Below are 19,690 nucleotides of genomic sequence, written 5' to 3'. Positions count from 1 at the left end.
TCTTCCCCCACCCCAATATATATTAAATAATCCGTACCCGCGCCGCTGGGTTGGGACCTCAGCAATTAGGATCGTATTGATTAAACATCAGCGTTGGAGAATGTTCATGTACGCGACTTGTAACGCATAACTTCGCTCTTAGAAGATTCGATCCATATATACCAATAATTAAACGCATTTGGCCGATCATAAAGCGGTAAAGATAGAAAATTTACAGATAAATGGAATTTTTCAAAAATTTAAGCGTGGGGTAAGACCGTAGATGGTTATTTAGTAGGGTGGGTATAAAATAGTTCATGTTTTCATTCTCTTTTTTGTCCCATTTAGTTATAAAAAAAAAATATTTACAGAATAGTATAATCTTTACGTCTCTAAATAGGTTAAAACACGATCAGGATTTTTGGATAATATTGGGGACATTATGTGCTAACGGTATCCCATCTTACCCCACAGTACTATATGGGATATTATGTGCTAACGGTATCCCATCTTACCCCACAGTACTATATGGGATATTATGTGCTAACGGTATCCATCTTACCCCACAGTACTATATGGGATATTATGTGCTAACGGTATCCCATCTTACCCCACAGTACTATATGGGATATTATGTGCTAACGGTATCCATCTTACCCCAAAGTACTATATGGGATATTATGTGCTAACGGTATCCATCTTACCCCACAGTATTATATGGGACATTATGTGCTAACGGTATCCATCTTACCCCACAGTACTATATGGGATATTATGTGCTAACGGTATCCATCTTACCCCAAAGTACTATATGGGATATTATGTGCTAACGGTATCCCATCTTACCCCAAAGTACTATATGGGATATTATGTGCTAACGGTATCCATCTTACCCCAAAGTACTATATGGGATATTATGTGCTAACGGTATCCATCTTACCCCACAGTACTATATGGGATATTATGTGCTAACGGTATCCCATCTTACCCCAAAGTACTATATGGGATATTATGTGCTAACGGTATCCATCTTACCCCACAGTACTATATGGGACATTATGTGCTAATGGTATCCCATCTTACCCCACAGTACTATATGGGATATTATGTGCTAACGGTATCCATTTTACCCCACAGTACTATATGGGATATTATGTGCTAACGGTATCCCATCTTACCCCACAGTACTATATGTGATATTATGTGCTAACTGTATCCATCTTACCCCAAAGTACTATATAACAGATATTATGTGCTAACGGTATCCCATCTTACCCCACAGTAATATAATGCAACGGACAAACGTGGTTTATATAGATTTTATCGCGTAGAAAATACATCTCATTCTCATATCCACTGTGGCGTCCAGTTTCTGGGGGTCTGCCATTAATATTTGATGTTTGTAAATTACGCTTGCTATGACTCTGCCTTGGGAATCAAGCTAATAATAAACAATGTAAACTTGCGGTGACTCAGGCGTCAATCAAAACGCGATCAACGAGGCGAACGTAAAATTTTAAAACCAAATGATAGCATATATAGTAGGGTGGGAGAAGATGGGACACCTTTTTTATTCTAGTTTATTGTCCCATTTGGTAGTAAACAAAGAACATTTAAAGAATTATAAAACCGTATCCTAACGACTCCCATATAGAACGTTGTTAATTGTTAAAACACGATTCTAAATAAAAACATAAACCATCCCATCGACTGTAATACCAAACGGCAACAAACGATTATTTAACTCAATTGTGAATCGCGACTATTTTACCAAACGGTAGAAAACGTGGGACACAGAGACGTAACAATGCGTTTTGGCATCAGATAGAGCGATGCTATGTAAACACAAAATCGACTGAAACGAAGGAATTCGCATAAAACTATTTCTGATCGCCTTGTCTCCTCTACATTAATATCGACACAGTTGAAATATTGCAGTAACCCAACCGATAAAGTTTGCTGTCCATAGGCTTCTCTGTACTGCTGCCTATTTAAAGTAGAGTGGAGTAAGATGGTACCTTGTTTCTGCCTATTTTCTCATCCCATTTCGTAGTAAATTAAGAATATTTACAGAACTATTTAACCGTATCCTCACGACTCTAAAGGAGAGTATTATTATGTGAAAACAGTAACAGTATCCATCTTACCCCACAGTAATATTTATCTGCAAGCTCAGCGTTTATTGACGTTGCAGGAATGCAGTTAAAGTATGCACGGTACTCGTTGTACAGCAAACGGGGCTAAAGTTAAATACGATGTTATATTCACTGTTATACACTGTGCGGACACTAAAACGCACTATGTGTGGTATAGTAGTGCATTTTTGTATCTTTAAAGTCGTGTGTATAACATAGTGTGCGAAATACACTATCACGGCATCACACGGTTATTATACTTAAACATTCTGATGCTTTTCTCATTCATTCACAATTCTACGCTTACCGAAAATACAACATTTTTCTTAATATCGGAACTATATATGCTATGATATATATAAAGCAGTGTGTGACATACTGTGTAGAACGCACTATTATAGCATCCTGATAAACTGCTGACTGTTGTGCCTTTCTCATTGCAATTCCTTCACAATTCTACCAGTAACAAAAATCTAGAATTTTTCCTAATCTTGGACTATGCGAGAATGATAGTACGTTTTCTGTGTGTAACTTTAAATGCACAACACTTTATGTAAAAACGCACTAATCATTATCAAAGCAGCAAACGGCACATCGTACTCCTGTCTGTGCCTTTCTCATGGCCATTTCTTCACAATTCTACCCATAACGGAAAGACATACATTTGTTTTCAGTTCATCTTGAAAAAGAGAAAGTAACCTGCTGTCACGGTATGCAAACCACTAACTTCTAACTGGCTTAGATTACCAAACATACCATCTAGAAATAGGTGCAGATGACAGGTTAAGTTCGCGCCTTTTTACCCATTACTTCACCTCGCCCGTAGCTGCATTAAAGCGAGTTAATTCTTGGCAGCTTCCTGGCCAAATACATAATCGTTCCGGTGAATGCGTTTCCCGCCTATGGCTAAAAACGACAATGAACTAACTGTACCGATGAACCACAAAATTGACTGCAATTGCAGACTGTCCGCGTGGCTACTAATTGGTATAACTTAGAGCATGGCGACATTAAAGCGCTGGAAATCGATATTGTTTTACGATACTACCCGTGGGAAAACTCGGCCAAAATTGGCGTCGTTTCGTCAAACAAGTGATTTCTATTGGTGGCGCATGTCCCACAAACGAGAAATCAAGAAATTGATCAAAGGTACATGATACTAAATTAAATATTAGTAGCAAGTCTTGTAATACAAGACGTGGCAATGAACTAATTATGTAGTATCTGATTTGATATCAAACCAGATTTAAAAGTTAATAAAGGTAGTTTCAGAAGATTTCGTTTAAACGCGTTTTTACTCATAAGTTTATTAACTTGAAACTTTATGTCGCGGTCAAGTATATATCTTATTTAAATTATCAGAATGAATTAATGTAACTTATTTATCCTTGCGTGCTGGCCGGAAAAAGGCAGTCGTTATAACACGGGTGTTCTGTTTCATACACCTCGTGCCAGCTTACAAGTTACCACGTATGTAACTTTGTGGGTGATTGTTTTCTATACGGCAGACAATTAATACAGCCTGTTAGTGACCAATTTTTTAAGTATCTTGCTTTAGGACACACACGCCACAACCGCAGCAGCGACAATCCTTGGGCACCGTCGTTTATATCTCACCGTAAACGAAGTGATAAAAAAAGTTATTAATATAGTACTGTGGGGAAGATTGGACACCTTTAGCACAGAATATCCAAACATCCTGATCGTGTTTTTTAACAAATAACAACGGTCTATGGGAGTCGTGAGGATACGGTTTTATAAATATTTTAATGTTCTTTGTTTACTACCAAATGGGACAAGAAAATACAGTTAAAAGGTGTCCCATCTTCCCCCACCCTACTAGAATATGTGCCACAATTCACCTCTTCGTTTTATAAGTCTCAGCGGCATCTCGTCCGGTGTTGGAGGCTCAACAGTAATTACTGGCTCGCCACCGCCACCTGCCGGACACTCAAACCAAACGCTTCTCCTTCTTAGATTGGGAGGAGGGTTCGGTTTCAACGAGTAGACGGGTAAGACGGGCAAGGAGAATCGACGCTGGGGGTCCTGGGGTTATATTATCATAAATACAACAAAGTGAAAACAAAATTCTAAAATTAATTACCCACAGAGTTAACATAATGTGTTTTTAAAACTTTCCTCTTATTTCCAATCATAAAAGACCTATGTAATATACAATGTATGGGAACTCGGAAGCGGACACGAGGCGTGTGAAACAGAGCACCCGTGTTAAAACGACTGTCGTTGCCCCGCCATTAATAAGTTACATTGATTCGAACGGAAAAACTAACTCACTGTAATTCGTTTGTCGGACTCGGGTTCGGGTTCGGGTTCGGGTTCGGGCAAAATGGGAACGGGAGAGCTTCGATCCACCGACTTCGGTTCTTCAAGGTTTTGTAAATATTTCTCGATTCGTTTTCTTTCTTTTAAGTAAATCTTCTGCTCGTATTCAGGGTCACGTGGTCTGAGACAAGCGCCGTCACAGAAAAACTGGAAAAATATGAATTTAGAGAGAAACAGAATCAAAATCCACGCAACTAAATTTAAAAAAAAAATGACTTAAACATTTTTAAAATTCAAACAAAGTTTTTGAATTTAACGCCTTTTCTACTTTTAGACTCTTGCACAAAACTGCACATGTAACAACAGATTAAGTGGCATTTAAATAGCACTTATACACTTAAATATACTTATAACGTTTCCAATACACTTAAGAAACGAATATACTAAATTAAGTGCAGGTAATGCATACACCTATGTTAAATGAAAACAAAGGAAAGTAGTCATTAAGTTGCAATGAACTTTTAATTGGTATTTTAAGAATTCCAATTAGGGTATTACAATTATATGATGATTGCTGAGGGCATTAGAGACTTTATAATTTAGTGAGTAGAGTGGGGGAAGATGGGACATTTTTTAACTCTATTTTCTCGTCATATTTGTTAGTAAACAAAGAACAGTCAAAGAATTATAAAACTGTATCCTCACGACTCCCATATTGACCGTTGTTAATTGTTTAAAACGCGATTAAGATATTTGAATTTAAACATATAGTAGGGTGGGAAAGACGGGACACCTTTAACACATAAAATCCTGGTTTATGGGAGTCGTAAGGAAACGGCTTTATAATTCTTTGAATGTTCTATCTTTACTGCCAAATGGGACGCGAGAATAGAATCTAAAGGTGTCCCACCTTACCCCACCGAACTATATATATATTTAAAAAATCAAGACAGAAATCGTTGGATTTCACTTTCGTCGGTTAGGTATTTCGTAGTACCTGATCCTAACTCTATTCTATAGCTCTTCAAATTCAAACACCTTTATAAAAATAGGTTTAGCTGCCACGATTTTATTTGTCATTTTTCCCCAAATATTTTTACTCGTTACGTGTTTTAACGTTAGTAGGTTTGCTTCCAACTCCCTTCTCCTCGTTGTTTTTATTAATTCGAAGAGCTTAATAAAGTTTACTTTTAATTAAAACCTCACAGAAGATTTTCAAGCCATGTTAAATCCCATGCGATTAAAAACGCCCGTTCGTTCGGTTCTGATGAGTCATATATATCATGACAACTGGCGTTCTGCTGACAGGAACAAATGTTCGGTTATCGTAAAACTAAATGACATACAACTATGCAGCAGCTGGTGGAACGAATAACAGGAGGTTTTACCTTCATATCACATAATATAAAGATTTTAATCTAAAGTTACGAACCATGCATACAGTATAGGGTGAAGTAAGACGGGGCACCTTTAACACATAATATCCAAAAATGAAACCGTCAAAGATTATCGTAGCAAATAAAAGCGCGGCTGCTAAATACTAACTATCTCTGTCCTGACTCTCTGGTTCTAGGAGTTTTTGTTTTCGCATCAAGGTGTTCCATACCTCGTTGAAAGACACCTCGCATGCGACACCGAAATGGCAAGGGACCGATCTCACTTCACAGTTTATAAAACTCAATTATTGACATCTCAGTGACTTCGTGGCCACCAGTGTTACACGGTGGGAAATAAAGTTTTAAATATTTGAAACAACGTTGTTGTTAAACATAGCAAACATATGCCAGTATATAATGATGTGGGGAAAGACGGGACACCTTTAGCACATAATATCCACAATATCCTGGTCATATTTTAAACAATTAACAACAGTATATGGGAGTCACAATAATACAGTTTTATATATTTTTAAAATGTTTTTTTTTTGTTTACTAATAGAATGAAAAGGTGTCTCATCTTCCCCACGCTATACTGTGGAAAAAGATGGATACTGAGAATAAAGTAGGGTGGGTAAAGGTGAGACACTTTTTCATTTATTTTTTTTTCGTCCTATTTGGTAGTAAACAAAGAACATTCAAAGAATTATAAAACCGTATCCTCGCGACTCCCATAAAATAGACTGCTGTTAATTGTTTAAAACACGATCAGGATGTTTGGATATTGTGTGCTAAAGGTGTCCCGTCTTCCCCCACCCGTTAAGCCACACAATGGACAACATGTACAAAACGTAAGCAAACATTTTGGCAAATTTTATCTTACCGAGCAAATTCTTTCCCTCAGAGTGGGTGCGTTCATGTTGCTTGCTTATTTAAGGCGGGTGTGTAAAAGGTTGTCGAGTCGACTTAGATTACGGTCGGCGAGTAAATTACTTCCGCATCAATGACGTCATACATTAAAATTGAAAATACTGAAAATCTATAAATAGTCTGTAACGAAGCCACTGCGTTTAGCAGTAAACTGTGTTATTGTAGATAACAACAAAATATGGTAACGAGTAATGTCATAGGTTGAGGTACGACGGTTTATGATTTCAATATTTTTTGCTGTCCGATTTTGGTAACAAAAAATATTTACAGAACTACATAACGGTATCGCCATGATTCTAAAAGACCGTTGTTAACTGTTTACAATACGATTGGGAAATATTGGATATTATTTATTCTCGATAGCCATCTTTCCCCACGGTATATAGTTTATAAAAACTGTCGCGCTTAAAACATTTCAAGTTTTTCGATTCATGTCTCAAGCGATCGGCTGGCCTGTCACTGCTTTGACATATTGATTATGACGTCATAGAGATGATAGTGGTTACTTCCGATTAGCATTCATGCGTAAGGTTAACAAACAAAGGAATCCCTGGTGCGCGAATTGCCATGAACCCGGGAAGACATCTTGGATTACAAATACACCTGTCACCTTGATCTCAAATATTAGTGTTGGTTTATTTAAAGCGGCGACTGCCTAATTATTGTTTGCTACAGTATATAGTAGGTTGGGGTAAGATGGTACGTATATATTAGGCTGGGGTAAGATGGTACATATATATTAGATTGGGGTAAGATGGCACATATATGTTGGATTGGGGTAAGATGGCACATATATAATAGCCTGGGGTAAGATGGCACATATATAGTAGTCTGGGGTAAGATGGTACGTATGTATTAGATTGGGCTACAATTATCCAAACTTATTTTATTTTATCGTCTCAATTGGTTGTAAACAAAGAATATTCACGGTGTTATATACCCGCATCCGCGCAAATCTAAAGCGTTGGTAATTGTTTGAAACGAATTTTATGCTCTAACAGTATCCCATTTTACCCCACAGTAAAGTCGTGATTTAACTTAAGAAAAATAATAACACCGATTATAAAATACAAAATTTTATAACCTCTACAGTAAAAATGTCAGTTTTATTTAAAGAAAACATAACATAAACAAAATTTTTTTCTTCGAATAAACTAACCGACTAACGGATATCAGAGTAGTTAAAGCGAAGAGAAGGAAATTCACAATAAAACGGAAGTCGCAAAACAACTTATTTTCAATTAAACTTCTTATTTTTTTAACAGTTCTGCCTACACTATTACTATATTCCTGTATTAATAACTGTATTCTTATATTTTTCTTATAAAATAAGCAACCTACTAGGCCTATATAACTAAGATATAATGTTTTAGAACTTTCTAGTTTCTTATTTTAACCCTATATAGATCATGACTGTGCATAAATCGAACTCAAAACACCAGCAAAGTCGATAACTGTACCTGATTCTAAAGTTACAGAACACCCGTTGTATTCAATACTATACAAAGTTCTTACATATCTGTTATTTATAAACTTCTTGAAAAGATTAAATATTTACCGTTCAACTGACAGTCTTAACTAAAAACACGACCCCTTTGTTTCTAACTATACGAAATAGACTCGTCTTTTCAATAGGGTGTAAATTTATCCTCATGGCATTCATTTTCACATTATATGTACAACAGCAGAACTTCTAACCGATTTTTACTTACTGTAATAAATTCCGCGAATCTGACCCTGATCTGGTGCTCATATAGTTGAACGATTCTTGTTAAAGAAATACAGTGAGGATCTGGGGCTACGAAAATGTAACAGACAAAAACAACCAAATGTTTAATGTTACTTAAACGATGTCATTTGTACATATCTTTTAATTTTCAATTAGTTGGACTTGATTTTTGTCTGTTACGTTATCGTAGCAACAAATCATATGTTCTAACATCTAACTCCAACTCTAACTCTGACTTCTGTAGGTGCTTTGCTGCTGATTCGCTTCATTCGTTCTTAAAATATTACGATCTTGTTTTCGAAGAGAAAACAAAACAATTATGTCACGTGACGTCAGAATAGAGAAAAGTGTTAAGTTTAAACATCATCAAGCCAGTAAACCTTTCCACTAAACCACTTGGAAGACGTAATTCTCACATAAACAAGTATACCTTTGGCCAAATTCTCACCAAATTAGCTCGTTTAGTGCCACATATAAAATCTAATAAATTCTTCCAGAACAATCAACAAAATATAGAAGTAGAAAAACACACGAGCGTTCTTGTGGGGTAAAATGGAATCCTTTCAGCACCAAATTTCAATATTTTCTAAAACGTGCTTAAACAAATTAAAAAATATTAAAATCTTTTAGAATCGTAACGATAAGGTTAAATAATTTTAGAAATATTGCTTGTTTACTATTAAATGGGACGATAAAAGAGAATGAAAGCATGAACTATAATGCGTTGGGGTAAGATGGTTCATGTTTTCATTCTCTCTATCGTTCCATTAGGTAGTAAACAAAGAATATTTACAGAATTATTTAACTTTATGCTCAAAACTCTAAAAAAAACTTGTTCACTGTAAAAACACGATTCGGAAATATGGGATATTATGTGCTAACGGCATCCCAGCTTACCCCACAGTATTATATGGGATATTATGTGCTAATGCTTTCCCATCTTTCCCCACAGTACTATATGGGATATTATGTGCTAACAGTATCCCAGCTTACCCCACAGTACTAACTAACACTGACTTAAGATTAAAACCCAACATACGCTCAAGTACCTTCATTATACACATCTGGTGGGCAAAATTATTTCGTGGCCCAGGTTAAATTTTAATCGCGTATTTGGACAACCGTATTTAGAAATCGATATAACTAAGGCCCAACAAAAAAACAAAATAATAAATAAACCAGCAGCGACTGATGTACACCAGCACTGTTTTGCTTGTTAATCCAACACTTGTTAAACATCTCATGCACGCATATAGTGTATTCTGATATTCAGTATTTTCTAATATATATTAGGGCGGGGAAGACGGGACACCTTTAGCACATAATATCCAAATATCCTGATCGTGTTTTAAACAATTAACAACGGTCTATGTTAGTCATGAGGGTACGGTTTTATAATTCTTTGCATGTTCTTTGTTTAATCTTTAGCAAATGGCACGAGAAAATATAATGAAAATGTGTCCCATCTCCCCCCCCCCCTACTATACATATATTCTATTCTAAGTTTTATAGAAATACCAACTTATAGACAATACTTTAATTAAGGCGGTAAAACTGCCAATACTCCACCACAGCCTACTCCTGTCCTTGTATAAACTACTAAGTACAGCAGTATGATATCTAGACAAGCGATATCCTATCTGTAATGGAGTTTAATAGACATATGACGTAGAACGACGCGACAGGGGATTTTGAATACGGTCCTTAATTAAATTACTTAAAGGTGTCTAATGCATGTCGCGAGGATATAATGACTTAGTAACCAAGCCTGACCGCCAATGGTTCCAACTCGTGGCTAATTTACATTACGGATAGTGACGTCCATGTATGCCTTTGAAAGCGGCAAGCTTTAAAATCTGGGAAGGTTTAAAAGCACCCTGGGTGTTGGGGTAATGAGCATTCTCAGGTCCAGGGCGCACCTCACTGTAGGACTTCACCCATATAGAATAGAACGTGTATATACAATGTTGGGGAAATGGGCCAACTCTGGCCTAAATCTAGGGAATAATGGTGCGCTTTGCTGTACGACCTCACCCATATGGAATAGAATGTGTATATAAAATGTTAGGTTTAATGGGTCAACTCTGGCCCAAATCCCAGGTTCCATGGCATGCCTTACTGTAGGACCTCATCTATATAGAATAAAATGCGCATATACAATGTTGGGTTAACTGGCCAACTCTGGCTTAAACCTCAGGTTCCATTATCTGCCTTACAATACGATATAACTGTATAGAATAGAACACGCTATGGTTTGGAATAATTGGCTATCTCAGGCCTTAATCTCAGGTCCCATAGCATGTATTACCGTAGGACCTCATCTATTCAGAATAGACATATACTCAGCTACCTCTAGGTCTTACTGCATGTAGTTTCAATCGCTCTCAAATGACGAACCTTAACATAGTAATGGCAGACACTTGAGGTTCAATATACGAGATTATAATATACAGATTATAACATAAGGTCATATCGTCTATTCTTGACATTTTCAATTCAATTTGAACAACCGTTCATGTAAAACCGTATTTAATTTGAAACGTTTATATACAACCATGGTATAGTACGGTGGGGTAAGATGGGTGGATACCTTTAGCGAGTAATATTCTATTTTCATAATCGTGCTTGCTTGTATAGAGTCGTAAAGATGCGGTTAAATAATTATAATATGGTAATATGGGGGAAGATGGGACACTTTTAGCACATAATATCCAAATATCCAAGTATCCTTGTGTTTTAAACAATTAACAACGGTCTATGGGAGTCGTGAGGATTTCCTTTTTATAATTCTTTGAATGTCTTTTTGTTTACTACCAAATGATATGTTAAAAGGAAAATAAAAAAATCTTACTCTATCCTATAGTATGCTACATACGACACGATGCGAAAAACCTTTTATACAACGAGTTACACGTTGCCGCGCTGGTTTAATAAACTAGGCGGAAAATCTATAAACCATTATATAGAGGGGAATTTAGACCGCGGAAAACGATCCAAAAAATCGAAGGAATTTTTTGGTCTTTTGGAATCCGACAACGAATATCAGAAAAATTAAGACAACGAAGGGAAGGGAATTAGCAGGAAAACGGAAGTCGTTATAAGACTACTATTATTACTACAATAGCTTTTAAATAAATGTCTTTATGTTACACGTTCTTTCAACATTTGAAGTTTTTTTAATATTTGATCTTTGAATACGATATCAAAGATCAGATTTATTAAAACAACGAAGAGAAGGGAATTAGCAGGAAAACGACAGTCGTTATAAGATTATTCTTACTGCTATAGCTTTCTTACCTATGTTTATGTGTTACGAATTAATTTAAACAAAGATTAGAAAGAAAATAGCAACAAAATGACAGTCGTTAAAACTCGCTTACTTTCCTTCCCTATCGTATTTGAAAAAAATATGCGTTTTGGGGGCATAGCGTTAAACTACATTCGTTAAACCACGCTATATGAATAAAACACACACACACGCACATATATATATAGCATAGCTGCTAAACCAGACCCAAACCCTTCAATCCATTATTCTTATCTTGCTTATGACCTGCTATATCAAACATACAGTAGGGTGGGGAAAGATGGGACACATTTTTATTCTATTTCCTCGTTCCATTTGGTGGTGAACAAAGAAAACTCAATGATTATAAACCCGTATTTCACGACTCCCGTAGACCGTTGTTAATTGTTTAAAACACGATCAGGATATTTGGATATTATGTGCTAAAGGCGTCCCATTTTTTATATCCAATATATAGTACTGTGGAGTAAGATGTGACACCTTTAGTACGTAATATCTAAATATAATGATCATATTTTAAACAAATAACAACGGTCTATAGAAGTCGTGAGGATATGGTTTTATAATTATTTGATTTGTTTTGTTTACTACCAAATGGGACGAGAAAACTAAATAAAAAGGTTTCCCATCTTCCCCCACCCTACTATAACTGCTATATCCGATTTCACAAAAGTTTGACTCTGTTAATATAAAACAACTTCCCGGCGCATAACGAAGAATGTGCATACGTGGATATATGCAAACCACAAGCAAGAAGAAGCGCATATCATCAAGACGTTAATACATCAAATATTAATGTAACATTACAGTTAAACCATGTTGTTCTGCTTACGCGGGGCATGTACAATATATTGGCATGGCTTAAAAACGCTGACGATGCCCGAGTGCCACGGTTTGTATAGTAATTATAGTAGGGTGGGGAAGATATATCATGATCGTGTTTTAAACAATTAACAACAGTCTATGGGAGTCGTGAGGATACGGTTTTATAATTATTTGAATGTTTTTTGTTTACTACCAAATAGGACGAAAAAAATAGAATGAAAAGGTGTCCCATCTTTTTTCACTCTGCTATATTTAAGCTCGCTATAGAACAACCACCGCATAACACGTATATGATGTATACAGCATTAGCAACAACCAATAATTCATATAGGTCGCTACAGTTTAAATGAAATGCGGGAAAGTTGGCGACACTATTATCAGTTCAATCACTGAATCTCTAGAGGTTTGGTAACTTCTAAAGAACCTACGCAGTTTGGTAAATCCCGCATATTAGACCTTGCGCAACTACCATGCAAGATACGGATGATAAGCTTGCATTTATTATACTACTGTGGGGAAGACGGGACACTTTCAACACATAATATCTAAATATTCTGATCGTGTTTTAAACAATTAACAACGGTCTATGGAAGTCGTGAGGATACGGTTTTATAATTCTTGGAATGTTCTTTGTTTACTACCAAATGGGTCGGGGAAATAAAATAAAAAGTGTCCCAGCTTCCCCCACCCTACTATATATTACTTCTGCTACCAGGCATAAAGTATTCCCGGGCTCATCTGACATAAAAACAATACTTTTATTTCAACAATTCGATTTTTTATGTTATGCTTTGTATTTCCAAAAGCCCGCAAGAATTTTCTTTATACAGGCGCGTAGAGGAAATAGTATATTGGCTCTAGGCTTGAACAATCCTACCCGAAACCAACTATGTATATATATAGTAGGATGGGGAAGATGGGACACTTTGTTTTTTATTTTCTATTTCCATTTAGTAGTAAACAAAGAACATTCAAAAAATTATAAAACCGTATCCTCACGGCTCCCATAGATCGTTGTTAATTGTTTGAAACACGATCAGGATATTGTTTTTTTTGTGCTAACAAGGCTGTTCCGTCTTGCCCCACCCACCTATATTAGATGTTCTTATACCTTAGGCATAGTAATATATACCCCTATACCATACAGAAGGAAAGCATCCGCAAAACACCCGTGATCGATAATATCAAATATCGGCACATCGCTTATAGGTTGAAGGTAAAATAAAAATAAATTACAAGTTTGCTAAATATTGGCAAGTTTAAACCTGATCAATGCGTGGTATTCTAAAGCATATAAAGGGTAACTAGGACTTAACTTTAGGTCCCTTGGCGTGCTTTACTTTAAGACCTCATCTATATAGAATGTGTATATATAGTACTGTGGGTAAGATGGGACACCTTTTGCACCTAAATCCCGTATTTTAGAATCGTGTTTTTAACAATTAACAACGCTTCTTTGGATCGTCGAGATACGAGTATAAATTTCTGTAAATATTTTTATTTACTATTAAGTGAGACAAAAAAAAAATGAAAACGTTACCCATCTTTCCCCACCCTACTATATACAATGTTGGGGTAAACTTTAGCATAAATAATATATGTTCCTTGGCCTCGCTGTATTACTTGCTGACTTTAATCCAAAACACATCTTATTATAATCAATTCATGGCATAATTCAGTGTTTAGATAATATTCCAACTCTAACCTATAAACCCCAAGCCCCTGGCATGCCTCAATAAGACCTCACCCATATAGAACCTATAACCACGTACCGCCTTCAGATATATACGAACACAAACTCTCCAGCTGAAGATTAAAGCTGCCGCAGTAGAGATAACGAAGTACCAACATGCGTTTATATCCACCATACGTTGATATTGATCATACAATGTCTTCTAATACGTGTTTTGATTTATAGGGACCAGTTGAATTGTTCATTACAACAAATGCTTCACGTTTATTGATATATCAACGATATATACAACCATCGATAGTCCGTTTAATAACATAGTAATAAAGGACATAAAAGCTGATACATTTGTAAACGTACTGTGGGGTAAGATGGATACTGTTAGCACATAAAATTCTCACATTTCTATTCTCACGACTCTAAAAGAGCGTTGTTAATTGTTAAAACACCATCAGGATATTTGGATATTATGTGCTCAAGGTGTCCCGTATTACCCCACAGTACAAGATGCCGCATTCCCGAATATATAGTCATTACCCGACGTTATCTGCATTTAAATCTTTGGTTGCAATGACTTGACGAAAACGCTGAAAGTGCGGGTAACTTATATGTCGTAATTACCAAACATATTTCTAAATTTATCCTCCCCTAATCCGGATAAGGAGTCGTGGCATTACGCTAAGTTGAGACTAAACCGTTGTGTCAATTTAACTGTCGAGAAACAGGAACGTCCTTAGCTGCATAACGACCTCTAAAGGGAAGGCTTGTGTTGGATAATTGCCGCTACATGTATAACGCTGGAGTTCGGTGACGTGGCACAGTGTTAAATACATTCATTTTTCATTATTGTTAAGAACTTGTTTTTTTTTTAAATACACAAAATAATTTTGTTAAAAAATGAAACGAAAGTGAATAAAATAACAAACTATAAATATGTTAAAGAGCTTGTTTATTGACCAGCGAATACAGATTGCCACTAAAATGCTACTTTTACTTTAGCTGGTTTTGCTGATCTCAGCATTTCATTCCATATACGTTATGTCCAGCAGCATGGACTGCATAGTTGACCCATTGTTTAACTCGTAGCAGTATACCATTCAAAACATATGTAACAATTAACAAAATTAATTGCTCCAACCAAGTGGTCACTAATGGGTTGTCCAGATCATCAGCCGCGTATAAAAAAATGAAAAACAATTCATAAAAAAATAATTACCCACAAAGTTACATTTATGGTAACTTGTAAGCGGGCACGAGGTGTATGTAACAGAACACCTGTGTTATAACGACCGTCGTTTCCCCGCCATGCGAGGATAAATAAGTTACATACAGGGTAACTCGTAAGTGGTCACAAGGTGAATAAAACAGACGCCCATTTTATAACGACTGTCGTTGACCCCGCCATGTGAGGATGAAGCAACTTATATTCATATACAACACACACAACAGCCGTATATAAAGCAACATATTGATAACTGAAATTGATATCACTTTCTGTTCTATTTAAAGTGGGTTACAATATTAGGGCTCGCGGAGCAGAATATAGGCCAGAGTTGGCACATTACGCGATTTGATATTGCCCATTTAATTATACAAATAAGGATATATATAATAAAACATATTAATAACCGTTTCTATTTTATAAACAAGTTAAGTCGTATACGGCGCTGCATTTAGCTCAGAGTTGGTTGTCACAGTTAAAGAAGTCCGTGCAATCTACCATATATATAGTAGGGTGGGGAAAGACAAGACGCCTTTATTACATAATAACCAAATATCTCGATCGTGTTTTAAACAATAAACAACGGTCTATGGAAGTCGTGAAGATATGGTTTTATAAATCTATAAATTGTCTTTGTTTACTACCAAATGGGACGAGAAAATTGAAAGAAAAGAAAAATTGTCCCATCTCCTCCCACCCTACTATACCATATTTAGGGCGTATCAATAAATATCAAACAAATAAACACAACGAACTTACCTTTAGTTACAACCATCTGTTTGTAAGAAGATTATCTTCAGTATTTCTTGACGGTTGAAAACCAACTTTTATCTTTTATTCAGTTAAATCTTACATTGGTTTGTTTTGCTTAAATATGGAAAAGATGGAATGAAAAATAAGTGGGGTAAGATGGTCCATGTTTTATTCTTTTTATTGCCTCAATAGATAAGAAAAAATGATTATTTACATAACTATATATACCAGTATCCTCACAACTCCAAAAGATAATTATTAAACACGCGGTTGGGAAATATGGGATATTATGTGCCAACAGTATCCCATCTTACCTCACAGTACATTATATTGAAACTGATCTAGAACACAAGGATTCTATATTATATATATACAGGTTCATATAAACGCATAACCACATAAACCTATACATAGATACATTTCTCTCATATACCTTCTTTTAACGTTGCAACTACATTGCGAAACCTGCTCTAACTTTTATACAAGAGCTAGCTGTAAGTTTAGCGGTTTAGCTTCACAAAAACGGCTGCCATTCGTCTCTTCCAGAATTCTAAGCAACTCAACTGCACACTTCAACAGCAGATACGCCTATAACCACTATAGATAGGGAACTGGAACGCTTGCCACTGTTCTTATCAGATGCTTCAACTTGCAGAAGCCATCGGCACGTTTCGATAATCAGCAGAGTGGCATGTGTGACGTAACAACTGCATTCCGCGTCTTCTTGCATGGAAGCCTTTAGTTCTGCCTATATTAGAGTATCACATTCTATAGTACCACATCGTAAACCATATGCTACAGAATACCATTCTATATAGTAAGTTTGGGGAAGATAGGACACCTTTAGTACCTAATTTCCAATTATCCTGATCGTGTTTTAAACAATTAACAACGGTCTATGGGAGTTGTGAGGATACGGTTTTTATAATTCTTTGAATAATTTTTGTTTACTACCAAATGTGACGAGAAATTGGAGTGAAAAGGTGTCCCATCTTCCCCACCCTACTATATTACAATATTTCATCGTTGAAGCCTCGAGGCCTCTCCTTATAAAATGTTTCAATATACATACAGTCTTGTGATTTAACAGCCATGCATTTAAAATATTGTCACTAAATTGGTTTTTATTCTCCGTTATCGTCCATTTGGTAGTAAGCATCAAATATTCACTAAAATATTTGAAAACCGTTTGCTTTACAACAAAATACCTCGCATCGTTATTTTCGACTCTGTCACCTCAGCGCTAGATGTACGCGCTACTTTAAATAAACCGCTCTACGTTTAGCGTAAATAAATATGCCGATAGAAATGTGTTCAATGTCCCACACAAGATCGCTAGCAACCATTTTAAAGCAATTAATGGTAAAACGGTTTATAAGGCTCTTCGTCGCTGCTACCATTTTGGGCGTATGTGTCCTTGAGCAAGACACTTCACAGCAATTGCTACAACCCAGTGGTCACTAACGGGTTGTCTAAATTGTCAGCCACACACAATCACCCTTAAAGTTACATACGTGGTAACTCGTAAGCGAGAATCTTGTCTAAAGCGGTCCGCCACACGAGGATATCATAACACAGATACATTTATTCTTATATTTATTTCAAGAACAACAAAACCGTGTGGTCTCTGTGTCTATATTTACTGTAAGACATCGTTCATATCAGCAATATCTTCCAGGGCAGCAGCTTCAATTTTCCTGTAAAGTTTAAGTTTCCACTTTAGTTTATATAAACTAAAGTAAAACGACAATATTTTAGTAATACAAAAAGCTTACATACATTTGGTACAAAAAAAGTACAAAAATAAAACAACAACCGCCCTATAGAAAATGCATAAAAAATGAAAATACTTACATTTGTTCATATATATTTTGGCGACGCCGAGTATTTCCCCTACGACGCCTCGAAATGGCTGAATACCATTGAACGTCTGCACTCACGAGCTGCGAGACAGCAATAAGAACCAGCAAAAGAACAAATTTGTTATTCATTTTCGAGTTTGATAATCAGCTGCTATTGTCTCAAGCTTTTATATCATCCAAGAGGAAATAATAAGTTCTGTTTTGTTTTGAATAGAGGATGATTCGAGTAAAACAAGTGTTGGCCATTACCCAGAAAACTAAGTTTAATCAGAAGTCAGATGGTTGCTTCAATGAACGAATCTTGCGGAAAACGACAGTTATTATAACACGGCTGCTTGCTTATAAACCCCGTGCCAGCTTACGAGTTACCATGTATATATGTTACTTTGTTGGTGACCATTTTTTGGGAGTTTTTTTATAGGTATGACTGATAATTTCGACAACCCATTAGTGACTACTGGGTTGGAGCAATTGCCATTAAGTGTCTTGCTTAAGATACATACACCCACAATGGTAGCAGCGACGAGCCTTGAACCCATTACCCTGGGTTAGAGACGGACGCGCTAACCAACTTTGCCACGGCGCCGTTCAAGTTGTTTCATCATAACCCTACAAGTTACATTCTATTCTATATGGGTGAGGTCCTACAGTGAGGCACGCCATGGGACCTGGGATTTAGGCCAGAGTTGGCCCATTACCCCAACATTGTATATGGGCATTCTATTCTATATGGGTGAGGTTCTACAGCGAGGCATGCCATGGGACCTGGGATTTAGGCCAGAGTTGGCCCATTACCCCAACATTGTATATGGGCATTCTATTCTATATGGGTGAGGTTCTACAGCGAGGCATGCCATGGGACCTGGGATTTAGGCCAGAGTTGGCCCATTACCCCAACGTTGTATATGCACATTCTATTCTATATGGGTGAGGTCCTACAGTGAGGCATGCCATGAGACCTGGGATTTAGGCCACAGTTGGCCCATTACCCCAACGTTGTATATGGGCATTCTATTCTATATGGGTGAGGTTCTACAGTGAGGCATGCCATGGGACCTGGGGTTTAAACCAGGATTGCCCAGCTCCAACATTGTATATGGGCATTCTATTCTATATGGGTGAGGTTCTACAGCGAGGCATGCCATGGGACCTGGGATTTAGGCCAGAGTTGGCCCATTACCCCAACATTGTATATGCGCATTCTATTCTATATGGGTGAGGTTCTACAGCGAGGCATGCCATGGGACCTGGGATTTAGGCCAGAGTTGGCCCATTACCCCAACGTTGTATATGCACATTCTATTCTATATGGGTGAGGTCCTACAGTGAGGCATGCCATGAGACCTGGGATTTAGGCCACAGTTGGCCCATTACCCCAACGTTGTATATGGGCATTCTATTCTATATGGGTGAGGTTCTACAGTGAGGCATGCCATGGGACCTGGGGTTTAAACCAGGATTGCCCAGCTCCAACATTACATTCTTGGTAAACTATTCTATATGCGTAGCATATACAGCGAGGGAGGAAGAACCTGTAAAATTCAGGCACCCTAAGTTATTGGGCCTCTGTATCACTGCAATTTAGTCTATGACCCGGTG

At 36.8% G+C, this 19,690-nt stretch overlaps 1 protein-coding gene and 1 long non-coding RNA gene across 3 annotated transcripts in view; both read right to left on the bottom strand.

The window, feature by feature from the left end:
- Nucleotides 1-6,812, bottom strand: part of LOC104265353 (sodium channel protein type 4 subunit alpha B-like) — a 72,000-nt gene extending 65,188 nt beyond the window's left edge. For both annotated transcript variants that reach the window (XM_018812474.2, XM_026836552.1), the window contains exons 1-3: nt 6,657-6,812; nt 4,410-4,604; nt 3,977-4,160 (exon numbers count right to left, since the gene is read on the bottom strand). In XM_018812474.2, coding sequence (XP_018668019.1) covers nt 3,977-4,160; nt 4,410-4,604; nt 6,657-6,692 — 415 coding nt within the window. In that variant the 5' untranslated portion in view covers nt 6,693-6,812. The remainder of the gene's footprint in view (nt 1-3,976; nt 4,161-4,409; nt 4,605-6,656) is intronic.
- A 10,996-nt stretch (nt 6,813-17,808) lies between these two features.
- Nucleotides 17,809-18,218, bottom strand: LOC104266879. Its single transcript, XR_717772.3, has 2 exons — nt 18,084-18,218; nt 17,809-17,926 (listed from the first exon to the last, which is right to left on the bottom strand). It is a non-coding gene; the product is annotated as an uncharacterized LOC104266879 (long non-coding RNA).
- Between the last annotated feature and the right edge of the window lie 1,472 nt (nt 18,219-19,690).

The sequence above is a fragment of the Ciona intestinalis genome, chromosome 1 (genome assembly GCF_000224145.3).
Source record: "Ciona intestinalis chromosome 1, KH, whole genome shotgun sequence".
NCBI lineage: Eukaryota > Metazoa > Chordata > Ascidiacea > Phlebobranchia > Cionidae > Ciona > Ciona intestinalis.
This window is presented reverse-complemented; position numbering and strand designations above follow the sequence as displayed.